We start from the raw sequence: 13619 nt of genomic DNA, 5'->3' as shown, positions 1-13619 counted from the left end.
TCTTTGGGGCCAAAGTGTTAACAGATGGAAAGACATACCAACATTGCCAACCGTAGAGCCCACACATAGTTCTAAAACAGACTCACAGTGAATTCTAATGTTGGACTATACGGTAGCTTATACAGTATGTGGTGGGAAAAAGTGTATCTGTGTTTGGGGAAGTTGAAGTTATATGTAGCCTAGTTGCTTTTCTTTTAACAATTAGAAAACAGAAAAGTCAATGAAAGTGAAAGATGCATTTTCAGGTTGCAGAGAATAAAGAGTACATAGAATGAAAAACATTTTAAAGGAAAATTTATTGAGCAACAACACAAGGCTCAAAGTCATAAAAAACGATTACTGTACAACAACAGTTAAGCCTTTGGATGAAACAAGTCTAATAAAAATAAATGTCAAAAGGCTGATACAATCGATCAGTCTCATTGGTTTCAGTAATTGATTTCAAACCTTATTGAGGTTGGTTTTGTTATTAAAAGTAAAAGGAACATAAAAGCTTAATGTAACATCAAAACAAAAAAAGATTGCAAAATTCAATCTTTCTCCTGAAAACAATAACTCTGAACAACTAATTTCCTAACCTAATATTCTAATACTCCTCTCCTTCTTCATCCTCCTCGAAGGAGTCAATGCCCACCTCTTCATAATCCTTCTCCAGGGCAGCCATGTCTTCTCTGGCCTCAGAGAACTCTCCCTCCTCCATGCCCTCTCCAACATACCAGTGGACGAAGGCCCTCTTGGCGTACATGAGGTCAAACTTGTGGTCAAGACGAGCCCAGGCCTCAGCGATGGCTGTGGTGTTGCTCAGCATGCACACAGCCCTCTGGACCTTGGCCAGGTCTCCTCCAGGAACCACTGTGGGAGGCTGGTAGTTGATGCCCACCTTGAAACCTGTGGGGCACCAGTCTACAAACTGGATGGTGCGCTTGGTCTTGATCGCTCCAATGGCCACGTTGACATCTTTAGGCACCACATCTCCACGGTACAGCAGACAACAGGCCATGTATTTACCATGGCGAGGATCGCACTTCACCATCTGGTTCGCGGGCTCGAAGCAGGCGTTGGTGATCTCGGCAACTGACAGCTGCTCATGATAGGCCTTCTCGGCGGAGATGACTGGGGCGTAGGTGGCCAGGGGGAAGTGGATACGAGGATATGGCACCAAGTTCGTCTGGAACTCTGTCAGGTCAACATTCAGGGCTCCGTCGAAGCGAAGGGAGGCAGTGATCGAAGAGACTATTTGGCTGATGAGGCGATTAAGATTGGTGTAGGACGGACGGTCAATGTCCAAGTTCCTGCGGCAGATGTCGTAGATGGCCTCGTTGTCGACCATGAAGGCACAGTCGGAGTGCTCCAGGGTGGTGTGGGTGGTCAGGATGGAGTTGTAGGGCTCGACTACGGCCGTGGACACCTGGGGAGCTGGGTAGATGGCAAACTCCAGCTTGGACTTCTTGCCAAAGTCAACAGACAGGCGCTCCATTAGCAGGGAAGTGAAACCTGAGCCGGTGCCTCCGCCAAAGGAATGGAAAACCAGGAAGCCTTGGAGACCGGTGCACTGATCCGCCTTGGGAGGCACAGACACATAAGGGAGTATCAAATCGGTGTTCTTTCTTAATTTTTGTCTTTGATCCATTGGTCACTACAAAACCAATATACTACAATCATGATGTCATGCCCCATGAATTGTTGTGATAGAATTGCACCAGGGTGGCGAATCCCACCATCTAATGCTCACCAGTTTGCGGATTCTGTCCAGGACAGAGTCGATGATCTCCTTGCCGATGGTGTAGTGTCCGCGGGCGTAGTTGTTGGCTGCATCTTCCTTTCCTGAGATCAGCTGCTCAGGGTGGAACAGCTGGCGGTATGTTCCGGTACGCACCTCATCTGGGAAAACGAAAATAAATACATAAAACGGTAAACATTGAGAAAAGCTCATCTGCAATCAATGGGTTAATTCCTTGAGATCTCTATTACCCAGTGATATTCAAACACCGATCGTCACACCATTGAGATGTACAGCTAGAAATGGTCAAGGTAAGTTGGTTGTGGCCTAATATTTATAGTCTGGAAGATTAGTTTTTTTATGTACTGTACTTAACTATCACAAAAATGTTTTACAACTTTAGTTGCTAGTTAATTAACCACTTCAGCTCTTTATACATATCGGCCGTTTGAAAATAGATGATCTATAAGCTCACAATGTGTCACGATGCGAGTCATTGTGAGCTTGTAGATCGGCTATTTTCAAAAGACTTTTATACATTTGAAAAAGGGTACATTCAGCATAATGAGTAAAACTTGATACCAATACTTTTGTAGTTTTTTACTTACTTTTACTACATTGATACTTTTACTTTAGTAAAACATGCGAGTACTCCAGGGGAGGGGAAAAGCTACTGACCAATGACGGTGGGTTCGAGGTCCACGAAGATGGCCCTGGGGACGTACTTCCCGGTTCCGGTGGCACTGAAGAAGGTGGTGAAGGAATCGTCGTGGCCTCCCGGGGCCTGCTTCTCTGGCATCTGGCCGTCCGGCTGGATGCCGTGCTCCAGACAGTACAGCTCCCAGCAGGTGTTCCCCATCTGCACGCCAGCCTGGCCCACGTGTACAGAGATGCACTCACGCTGCATGGACGAGAGGGGGAGAGAGGAGGGAGTGACAGAGGGTTCAGTGAGAGCAGGGGTGGAAAAGACAGATTGGCTACTAGTGCTGTGTGTTGTCCTCTGCTTTCTACTGTACTAACGGGTGCAGCGGTTAAGACTAGAGTTGTTCTGATAATGCCAGTATTGGAAAAGCTGCAGATAAAATGCCGGTATCGATATAGGCGAGAATGCCAGTCAATGGCGATGCGATACCACGTCATTATATCACATGATGACATTTCATTTACAGGAATATTTTGAATGCTTCAGTTGATGTTTCACAACATTATTCTTTTTCATAACTTGTAGCTGCAACAGATTTATTCCTAGATCACTTGGTTCTCAAACCTTTTAATTTCACAGAGAGTACAAATGGAATCAAATGTTTTCAAGGGTCCATTTGGTTCCATTTGTACACTCTCAAGAGTTACAGACCTGTAAGGGTCCATTTGGAACCCCCACAAGGAACCCAGATAAGTCCCTGGATCCCACTTTGAAAACCACTGCCCTTGATTTGTTTAAATTACACACTGGCATCGGATCAGTACTCGGTATAGACCGAAAATGATATGGATACAGGAAAAAAATGTATTGGTACGTCTCTAGTTAACACTGAAGACTACCACTGGGTGGAGGCAGAGAGTTAGAGCATATCTCCAGACTAGAGTGAGAGAAGTCAAAGCCAAGGCTGCATATTTGCTGGTTCCTATTTCACAGTGTGCTTTGAGAACAAGCTGGATGGAAAGGGAGTAGGGAGTAGAATGTCACGTTCTGCATTCACAACACGGTCAGATATGTTCAAAGAGCTACGGCAGCTTCTCTTAGAAACTCAAAAGCATAGAATATAAACTAATGGAAAAGGTGGCATGCAAAAATAAATGGACCTTCAGTGATACAGCTTTTAGAGTATAGCTCCCCCTGTACAAACAATTATGCATTTTATTTGTGATTCTTGTTTTTCTGTTGTATTTTTATTTTATTCAGTAATGTTTTATAATGCCTCTTTATGTGCTCTCTTAATGCTTAATGTTTTGTTTAAAACACTTAGAATTGCCTTGTTGTTGAAGTGTGCTATAAAAATAAACTTGCCTTGCCTTTATGAGATTCCTATTAATGTTGGTTTTAACCTCTCCCTCTACACATACACAAGTAGACATATTTGTCTGACGTGACCGACTGATTGTACAGTATGTGAGCAAACAGGTTTGGAGAAACTTGTAGAAAGCATTTTTTGTCTTTTACACTCTTGCTTCTGTTATCAGTGAGGTCTGTTCAACCTTCATTAAATCAAGGTTGAACAGACCTAAGCACCACTGATAGCTTAGCAACATAGGTTGTTCAGGAAACATATGATTCAGAATGACTTAGAATAATCTTTTAGAATCTGACTCACTTTTCTTTTTCAATTTGAAAAACATATTTGATTAAAGTTCCCAATTTACTTTACTTACCTTTACTTAAAAACATAAACAACATACCGGTATATAAGAAAAAGAACATTTGACATTATACAATTAACAAGCAAAAAACAAATACACAAACTGAAGTGTTTTATATAACCACCTAATCCCTATTCAAAGATTTAAAAGAAAGTCAGGTGTGAGATTTTTGATCTGCCATTTTACAAATAATTAAAAATGTCCTAAATCAGGACACATCAGCTGATAAAAATGTTGTCAAAAAGATCTTTATTAAAATGTATAACCATCCCGACCGATATATTGATTTATGTACAATATCAATAAAGGCTTTATAAAGCTTTGCGTCAGTGTTGGTGTGGTCAGAATGATCCTTGCATCTTAAGACTTTGGATTATAGGATAGATATTACTAGGGAAACTACATGATTAACAAGCTGTTATTTTTGTGCAGTGCAGTCACAAGACACTGGGGCAACCGAAGACTCTTTCATTCTCTGCATACCACTGAGACAAGGTCATTTATGAGCCTAGTTTCTGAGCCTAGTTCTGCACTCCTTGACACTCCTGCATGTGGGTGGGAGAGAGAGATGGTGTGTGCATGTGTCTGGAAGTATATTTCCGTGTATATGCGTGTCCTGGAGGACAGATATCTAGGACAGCTCCCGGCCCATTCGGGCCCCCTAACTTCAGCTGTTGCAGCTCAAATTTGTTTTTAAGCCATCAACACCTTGCGGTATTATGCTGCAGGGAAGGCATATGGCGTGGTTTGTCCTGACCCATTATGCTGGGAAATTTATGGTAGTATTAAAGACACATCCTTAAGGTTTCACACAGCCTATTCAGTGAGGCATTCAACTATAAAATGTTTCATACAGTCCATGACAGAATGGATATTCTTACACGGTGTGGTATTATATAGCCTCCCTCAGTTGATGTCATCAGGATGTTCAAGCTGTCTGACAATGTGTTTGTAGGCTCTGGTTGCAGGGTATGTTTTAGTTAAATAGGCAACCTTCTAGTCCTTGCCCATACATTTACTACATTATAGGGGTCAGAAACGAAAGTAGATATCTTTATTGTCATTCAACAAATACATAAAATGGGTTCACTGGCTCCTAGTTAGAAGAACGTTAAAATACTACAATACTAAAAACACCACTAAATAAATAAAATCACAAGTCAGATTCAGGGAGATATTGCACAACAGGATTCTTAAGCAGCATATAGGAGAAAGGTCAGGGGATATTGCACTTTTACGGGACTTTAGCTTTTACAGAGTTCACAAGTCTGATGGCTTGGGGGTAAAAAACTCTTGCTAAATCTGGCTGTTCTGCTCCCGATGCTGCGGTACCTCTTGCCAGAAAGCAGCAGATCGAACAGTCCCTGATGTGGGTGGGTATAGTCAGACTAGCCTTTGACAGCCTTTGTAACGTTATGGCCCAGAGTCTAGCGAGGCTCCATGCTTTTTTTCTTTTAGGTCTTAGCTTGGGGTGGGCGGGGGGCCTCCTGAAATCCACTTAAGCCATATATACTTTGTCATATGATCACAACGTGTCCCGTTCTGAGCTTGCAGAGTGACTATTTTTGCTATGAAAAACAAACAAATAACAACAAAAAAGATATTGGAATCAAGAAATTTACATTTTCACCTACTGTACGATGCCCAACATAGGGACGGACACCTTAATGTAAATGTTTACGTTTTCTGCCACAGCTATTTGTGGTAAAGTCCATGCTAACCTGACACCGAGAGATGTGGTGGTAAAGAGTGACTGGCATTCTACACAAGGGATGTAGGCAAGAGTAGTCCTTGGTAGGTTAATGTTTAACTTACTCTGCGCACAGTGTCAACTCAACTGTATTATGTAATAGAAAATGTATCCACTATCCAGACAAGTGCAATCAAATGAATGGAGATTTACAATCCTACTAGGACTGGGCAATAGGCATTATGGACAAAATCAAACATCACTTAATAAAGATACCATGACAGTCTTGCAAATCTTTGAATATATTTTTTTAAAGAAAAAACATCAACTCAAATCTTTGCTTCTCTGGGACTCTAAATGGAACTAAATATTTTGAGATGGGGTCCGTAGACAAATACATATAATTCTGGGGATCCTAACTCACCACTGATAGCTTAGCAACATGTGTTTTTCAGGAAACCTTTATAGAACACATTTTTGGAAGAGGCCTTGAAAGGTTAAACCAGGCAAAGACAACTGCTTATTCCACATCACAATATTACAAATCAAAATCCCCGGCGAAAACTAGTTTCATCATGATAATACAATACATTTTTGACCCAGCCAAATACTACAGTATTTTTATTTAGAAAAGCTTGAACATCGGGGCGCCCGCTGGCCTAGTGGTCAAGGCGCATACAGCATACTAGGCTATGATGCCTGCTGGCGTTGCCGGTTCGATTCCCGATCCGGACAACCTTTGCCACATGCCATTCCCCATCTCTCTCCCCATTTCCTGTCAGTCTACCATCCCATCAAATAACGGCATAAAAAGCCCAAAAACAAATCTTAAAAACAAAAAAAAAAAAAAAAAAGCTTGAACATCATGGCTGCCGAGTGCTGCATAAGCTCTGAAAACAATTTGCAGCACTGACTCAACATACACCAATTTAAAAACCCCACAGGTGACATATACTTGAAAACCTGCCTGACTCAACTGGATGACATGGTAAACAGTAAGTGCTAAAAACAGTTAGGGTGTGTCTGTTAAGCAAAAGGGAAAGGGTGTGTCTCCAGACTCCAGCCACACAGCCTTGAGATGAGATTACTGTCCTCTGCAAGTGTCTCTTACTACTGGATAATAATCTAGTGGGGGTACTGCACTCACAGAAAATAATCTAGTAGGGATACTGCACTCACAGACAGAGAGAGAGAGAATTTATACAAACACATATTTTGGCCTGATAACTACAGCTGATGCTAGATGTTTTGGTCCTATGTCGATTCCTATTTAGCCCACCTATTACCGATGTTTTGACCGATATTTCGTCATTCAAACTTTGATTTGATTAAATACTGTATTTAAATATAGCATACCAAGCTCACAACATGACACATCATATTGATCTGTTTGGGGGGAAAAAGAAGGGAAAAAAAAGGTGTCCTAAAAACATTTTGCCTATGATGACATGCTGAAAACAGGGATGCCAGGTTGAGAATTAGAGCACATCGACTGCACAATTTCTGATACCGATGTCGTCACAAATATCAAATAATGTCTGAAATAATTATATGTCGAACCAGTAGACATAACCTAATATCAACGGGTTACAGTACCTTCTACCACTAAGATTGACAAGCAGTCTTGTAATATAACACAATGAGGTCAAAGACTCTAACTGAGGCTGCCCTTTTTCCCCTCACATAACTTCAAGTCCTTGACCTTTTTCAAATGGTCCAATGCTGCGATAGCTGATCTCTGACTAGTTTGTGTTTATAGGTTACACTGATTTTAAGATGTAAATCGATCAAGTTCTTAAGACAGTTTTGCTTTAAGAACAACTAATTTCAATGCAAAAAATTAAATGACATTGGCTTGTATATTGCATAGCCATCAAAAGATTCCTGCGATTCTCATTTTGAACAAAAGCAAGCAAAATACGGTTTTGGTTAAATGATACGACGTCTTGAGCTGAATATGGTTAAATAAATATAGATCGGTCAAAGCACCCTTTCTATATACTATTTTTTTGTATTGATGGTGCTTCTTATTGTTTTTCTTGCCTTTGTATTGCTGTATACGTCACTGTATGTACTTTCCTGACTCTGTGCCTGTAACACTTAACTGCTGTGCTGCCTCTGGGCAATTGAAATTCCCTTGCGGGATCAATAAATCTTATATTATCACTGTACTGTGTCCCATCTGAATCTCAAGGAGTTCTACTAATACAGTTGCTTTAGCATTTTGTTTAGAGAGAGAGAGATGCATTTCCATCAGACAATTTCAAATTTTCAAGGCAGGCAACATAACATTCTTATGAGGATCTGGTGCAGAAATATTTTTAATCCTTCAATGACCTCATTCAGAAAAACTTGTAATCTCCCCTGAAGAGAGTTATGTCTCAGAAATTGATGTAGCCTAGAATAGGTACAAATATGAATTGAAGCTGCACTCTGTTACATTCATATCCTACTGTTCAAACCCAGGTCCCATGCGCAAGTGTTGAATTTTTTACCGTACTGAACTACTAGAAGAGCACACCTACTTAAGGGGAGAAATGTTATTTGGACCTTCATGCAAAACCTCTCGTCATCCAGTAGTGGTCAGACCTTAACACAGGATCTCAATAGAAATGCATGGACACACCAAAATCCCAGATGATGTAGTCTCAAATCACAAGATCAAAATAATATTGATATATTGCCCAGGCCAGCTACCAGTATGAAAGGGAAACTGTGTGATTAGTCAAAATACATTTATATATACACAGAAACCCAGTTTACATTCCTGCCCTACAGACCTGCATGCCTCCTCTTGACTCAAACTGAACGGACTGGAAGATTAATCGTCAATCTTGAGACACGCCTAAAGTCCTTTTGGGCATCTTTAGCACACACACACACTCCTCCTTGATGAGCTGACAGGTTGTTAAACAGTACAATGCATAGTGCAGTGCATTTTGCAGAGCATACTGGGGGAGTAGAAAATAGTTCCACCAAGTTCCAACTTTTGGAGCGGAACACCAAAAGTTGGTGGAGCATCACTCATCAATGGATCCTCCTGGCTGCATCTCTGACAACATGGTCATTTACAACCCGACTTTGAATCGTTACCACAACCATGAAGTCTATGTTTACCATTATTTCAGCTTAGAGCTAGGCTATTTGTGCCAATGCAGATGCCACGATATTTGAGCACAACAATGGTTGTTTGGTTCAAGCATTGCAATAAATGCTCTGTGCACTTAGTAACGCGCTCTGGAAATGATCCTAATAGCACTCGGCTCAAAAAGGGCGTTCTTATGTACACCATGATGTAAGCAACATAACTGCAACTAATCAAATAAATAAGGGGTGTGTCAGATTTACTGTAGGTGTGCCAGTGTGCATTGACAATACTGTTGACTACTGTCTACTTGACTAGCTTGCACATTAGCTCTGGGAAGACCTAAATCTAACAGCCATATTTGCTGCAGCTTTGAAGCTTACTAACGTTCCATGTTTTTAATCTGCAGTAGCTTTCCCCCTAAAGCAAACAACAAAAGTCAGCCTTGGGTTTCATACCCCTTTAACTATCGCAACCAAGCCCAATTAATCTCTGCTGAGAAATGTTTCTACCCCCAAGTGCTGTAAAAGTAATTTACACAGTAAAAGTCTGTGTTAAATGTACCCATTTAACTCGGAGAGTGTACACATGGAACAAAATGGACATTTGGTTTCATTTTGTACACTCTCGAGTTAAGATTAACACTCAGGACTCACATACTACTACTGTAAGTGTGTGCAACACCTGCTTGTTGGGGCACCAGCCAAATATAGGAATTGCCAGTCAGTCAGTTCTATTTTTGATGCGTCAGGGGTCCTGCTGCCACTGAGAGCCAGAGAGACACTGAGAGCCAGAGAGACGCAGAGGCAACTATGCATCTGCATTGCACCTTTCTGTAGCAGAGTTGTTTTCTAAAGGCAGTCAGATATACTATGTGTGGGCAACGTAACCAAGTACATTTACTCAAGTACTGTTACTTAAGTGCACATTTCAGGTACTTTTACTTTGAGTATTTATACTTCCTACTTATTAACTGATACATTATTATAGGTTAAGCTATTTAACGCATTACGCAGTATTTTATGCTTTAACTATTTAAACATAGCAGAACATAGCACCGAGTGCCACGCTGCGAGCTTGCAGATCTGCTATTTTTGAAAAATCTCTCAAATTTGTGCAAGTCTTTGAATATTTTGACCTGATTTGTGTCTTCTAAATCCTAAGGTTATTTGAAAAACCTATGTTTCTATGTGAGTGGTGCTCAAACCTTTTCATGTCAAGGACCCCCAAAATGATATGTATTTGGCTGTGGACCCCCATCTCAAAATATTTAGTTCCAGGGACCCCCAGAAGGAAAATTTGAGTTCATTTACAAATGTTCGCTTAAATAAAAAAAATCAGGCCCACCTTTACCAGCTGCAGCATTAAAGTAAACAAACACATGAATGCATAATTATTAATTAATAATATACTAATTAGAATGGCATAATGTTCCATCTGCATAATGAATCAATACTTTTATGTTTGTTACTGTAAGGACGGTATAGCAGATGATATAGCAGATAGGATTATTAATCCCCGGAGGGGTGGGTGCACAGCAGCACAGAATAATAACACTAACAGTAAGTAAAAAAGTGCACAGTAGACAATAATGGCACAAAATACAGTAGGTCTACTGCATAATACAATGATGCACTGCTACATTAAAGTACTGGTTCTCAATGTGGGGTTGAAGGGGTTCTGGCTAAATTATTAATAGAATAAAATCATATCAAATGGGGACCCTTGAAATAAAATAGAGTAAACTGCACCAAAGGACCACACACACACACACACACACACACACACACACACACACACACACACACACACACACACACACACACACACACACACACACACCCCATAAGAATAGCATTGTGGTTTTGCTGTAGGCTGTCTGAGAGTGCAATCCTGCAGTGAGAGTGTACTGTGTACAGTACACACTGTAACATTAATAGTCTCCGCATAAATGGAAACATTCAGTCACACCGAGGATTGTAGTATGTGAGTGTACAGAAGATAACAGACCCGTGTGTGTGTGTGTGTGTGTGTGTGTGTGTGTGTGTGTGTGTGTGTGTGTGTGTGTGTGTGTGTCGTTTCTTTTAGGTGTTTGTGTGCCAACACTGAGTTGTACAGCTGCACCACTGTCCATGTGGGTTCACATCAACACACAATACATTAAACAAAACACACCCACAAGTAGGCTACTTGTATTACCGTAGCTGCATTTGTCCGTCAACGTGTCTGCTGCTGGCGTTTTATTGGTTACAGACAGACAGACAGACAGACAGACAGTTGCCTTTATTGATTCTCGCGGAGAGTCATACTACGCCCGCCACGTTTCATTAAATTGCGTTCAAAAAAACAAGGTAGCCAGCGTCTATCTACTGCATCTGGCATGTCATGGCAGGACCCAAATTCAGAGTGAACATTTTTAACTCAAATCTGTGCTTCTGGGGGTCCCTGGAACAAAATATTTTGTGATGGGGGTCCGCGGCCAAATAGACCTCCTACATAATTATCATTTTGGGGGTCTTTGACATGACAAAGTTTGAGAACCCAGCTGATATAGCAACATAAGTTTAAACTTTTTTCAGAGAACAGAAATGTTAGCCTACATGAATACAAGTAACGGGCAAGGGGGGAAACGCAATAAAGGGGACGCCAACACACGTGCGACACGTAACGAAATATCCTTTGCATAAAAGGTAACATCTGATATCAAAGTGATGATCTGATTTAATAATTACCAAGACATTCAGGCTAAAATGCAGTCATTTATTGTGCGCAGAATTGCAGTCAGATGATGGAAAGAAGATCTTAAACTTACCATTGTGCCTCAATAACAGTAGAAGATTATTCTATGAAGGTAAGAAATAACTTGGTTGTAATCTTCTCACACGGTCTTCAATGGGGACCTCGTAAGTAAGTAATGTCAGGTGTGGAGCTGTCACGCTATTATTCAACTGCAAGTTACGTCACCAAACCCCTCCTCCCACTAGCTTTTTGTTGGTGTTTCTCATCGTCTGGTCCGGGGACCACCTGGGGTCGTGTCCAAATGGGAGTTAGTAGATAAAACACAGAGGATTTAATTTGGGGTCCCAGAGCTTTAAATAATAATAATAAAACAAATCATATAAAATGCTTATATGAAACTGGGGGTCCTTGAAATGAAAATGGTTTTACCCAGTATAGTACAACAACAACAATAGTGTACTGTACAACACTGTACTATACATTCTGTTGTGGCTGATGTTGAAGGTAGCTGTATCAGTTCATGACTTGTTGGTGACACACATCTCTGTCTAGGTAGCCCTACCGGTATATCTTTCTCATGGCCATTATTCTTTCTTTCTTTGTCTGTCTGTCAGGATAGGAACCTTGCTTTTTATGTCTTTGCTGTGTAACCCACGTAACGTTTGAGTGAAACAAAGGTGGTAAAATGTGTTGTCGTCATAGAGTAGTCTGGTTCCAGTGTGTGCATAATATACCGGTACATCCTAGTTGTCTTCAAAATGTGATATTTTTCCTGATAAATAGGCCTACTGTTACACTCCAATTGAATTGTACATTTACTAGTCTGATGAGGAAGATGATAATAAAAACATATTTGACAATAATCACATTGACTTGGATTTTGTCCAAATTTATTAAAAAGAACTGTCCACAGTAGTTCAGACTTTGGCACCAACAATATAAAAAAACAAATAAACAAACAAAGTGTACACCCCAAAGTAGCATTCAAACTAAACGTTTGGATAAAAGGGATAAATAAAAAAATATGAATTTCCTAAACATTACAACACACATTTATGAAAACTGTATGCATATAATCTGAAAACAACATCAGATTTCCCATGTCTTTCAAAAAAGAGACATGTAAAAAGTGGATTTCTGTTCATCACTTATGGAATTGTTATAACAGTATGTGCTACAACTGACTTGTAACTACAAACATTCTCGAGTGGCATTCAATAGAGTTGGCACAATCAGTTTATAGGCAGACCACCATTTAATTCCTGGGAGGTGTCCCTCCGTGTCACACATCAAAAACAGACGATCTACAAGCTCATAACGTGGCACATCGCGGCGCATTGTGAGCTGCTATTTTCGATGTGCGACACGCTACACAACCAAGTATAAATTGGGCTTAACAGTGTTAGTCATTTTTAGACAATTTATAAGTGTATTATCCTCATTAACCTGCACAGAAATGTTAGCAACTGAATGTCAAATATTCAGACCATGACATAGAACCGAAGGGACATTTCTGGGTCTATATATCTCATTTCACAGCGCTGTGAGCTCGAAAATGGGCTATTTTGAGTAATTTTGCCTGACAATGTTATGTGACAAAGTATAAAATAGGGCTTAAGTGGTTAATCAGACTAATCAATTTAGCCGATAAAAAAAAAAATGTGCTTCAAGATTATTCAATTAATAAAAAAGAAATATATCAATAGAATAATCACTGAGAAAATAATTGATAGTTGCAGCCCTAATGTCTTTCCTGGTTTAAATGCCTTTGATGACAAGTAAAACAATGCAAGATGCTATGGAATGTTATTAAAATATTATGTGGAATTCAGAACAAGACTCCACAACTTCCATGGAAATGCCATAACCTTGACCAAGGACATATAGACTCATTTGTTCACTGGCTCTTCCCGCAATTAAAACAAAAAGAAAATGTCTGTAATAATAATGAATAATAAAGTGATGCCACATTGTAGGCCAAGAAGAAATAGTCTTTGAACTGTGTAATTTCTAGTATTGGTAAAAAA

At 40.3% G+C, this 13619-nt stretch overlaps 1 protein-coding gene across 2 annotated transcripts; it reads right to left on the bottom strand.

The window, feature by feature from the left end:
* Positions 1-277: 277 nt before the first annotated feature.
* LOC308307952 (tubulin alpha chain-like) lies at positions 278-11761 on the bottom strand (the record flags this gene model as incomplete). Of its 2 annotated transcripts, XM_080753294.1 has the most annotated exons (4): positions 278-1561; positions 1733-1881; positions 2399-2621; positions 11666-11761. In XM_080753294.1, 4 exons carry the CDS (start codon positions 11666-11668, stop codon positions 587-589), a joined length of 1350 nt encoding a protein of 449 aa, XP_080609420.1. In that variant the 3' UTR covers positions 278-586. The 2 variants fall into 2 exon arrangements, with proteins under 2 accessions (XP_080609420.1, XP_080609419.1); XM_080753293.1 differs by lacking the exon at positions 11666-11761 and having other exon boundaries at positions 2399-2627.
* Positions 11762-13619: the final 1858 nt, after the last annotated feature.

The sequence above is a fragment of the Nannobrachium achirus genome (assembly GCF_963921795.1).
Source record: "Nannobrachium achirus genome assembly, chromosome: 22".
NCBI lineage: Eukaryota > Metazoa > Chordata > Actinopteri > Myctophiformes > Myctophidae > Nannobrachium > Nannobrachium achirus.
This window is presented reverse-complemented; position numbering and strand designations above follow the sequence as displayed.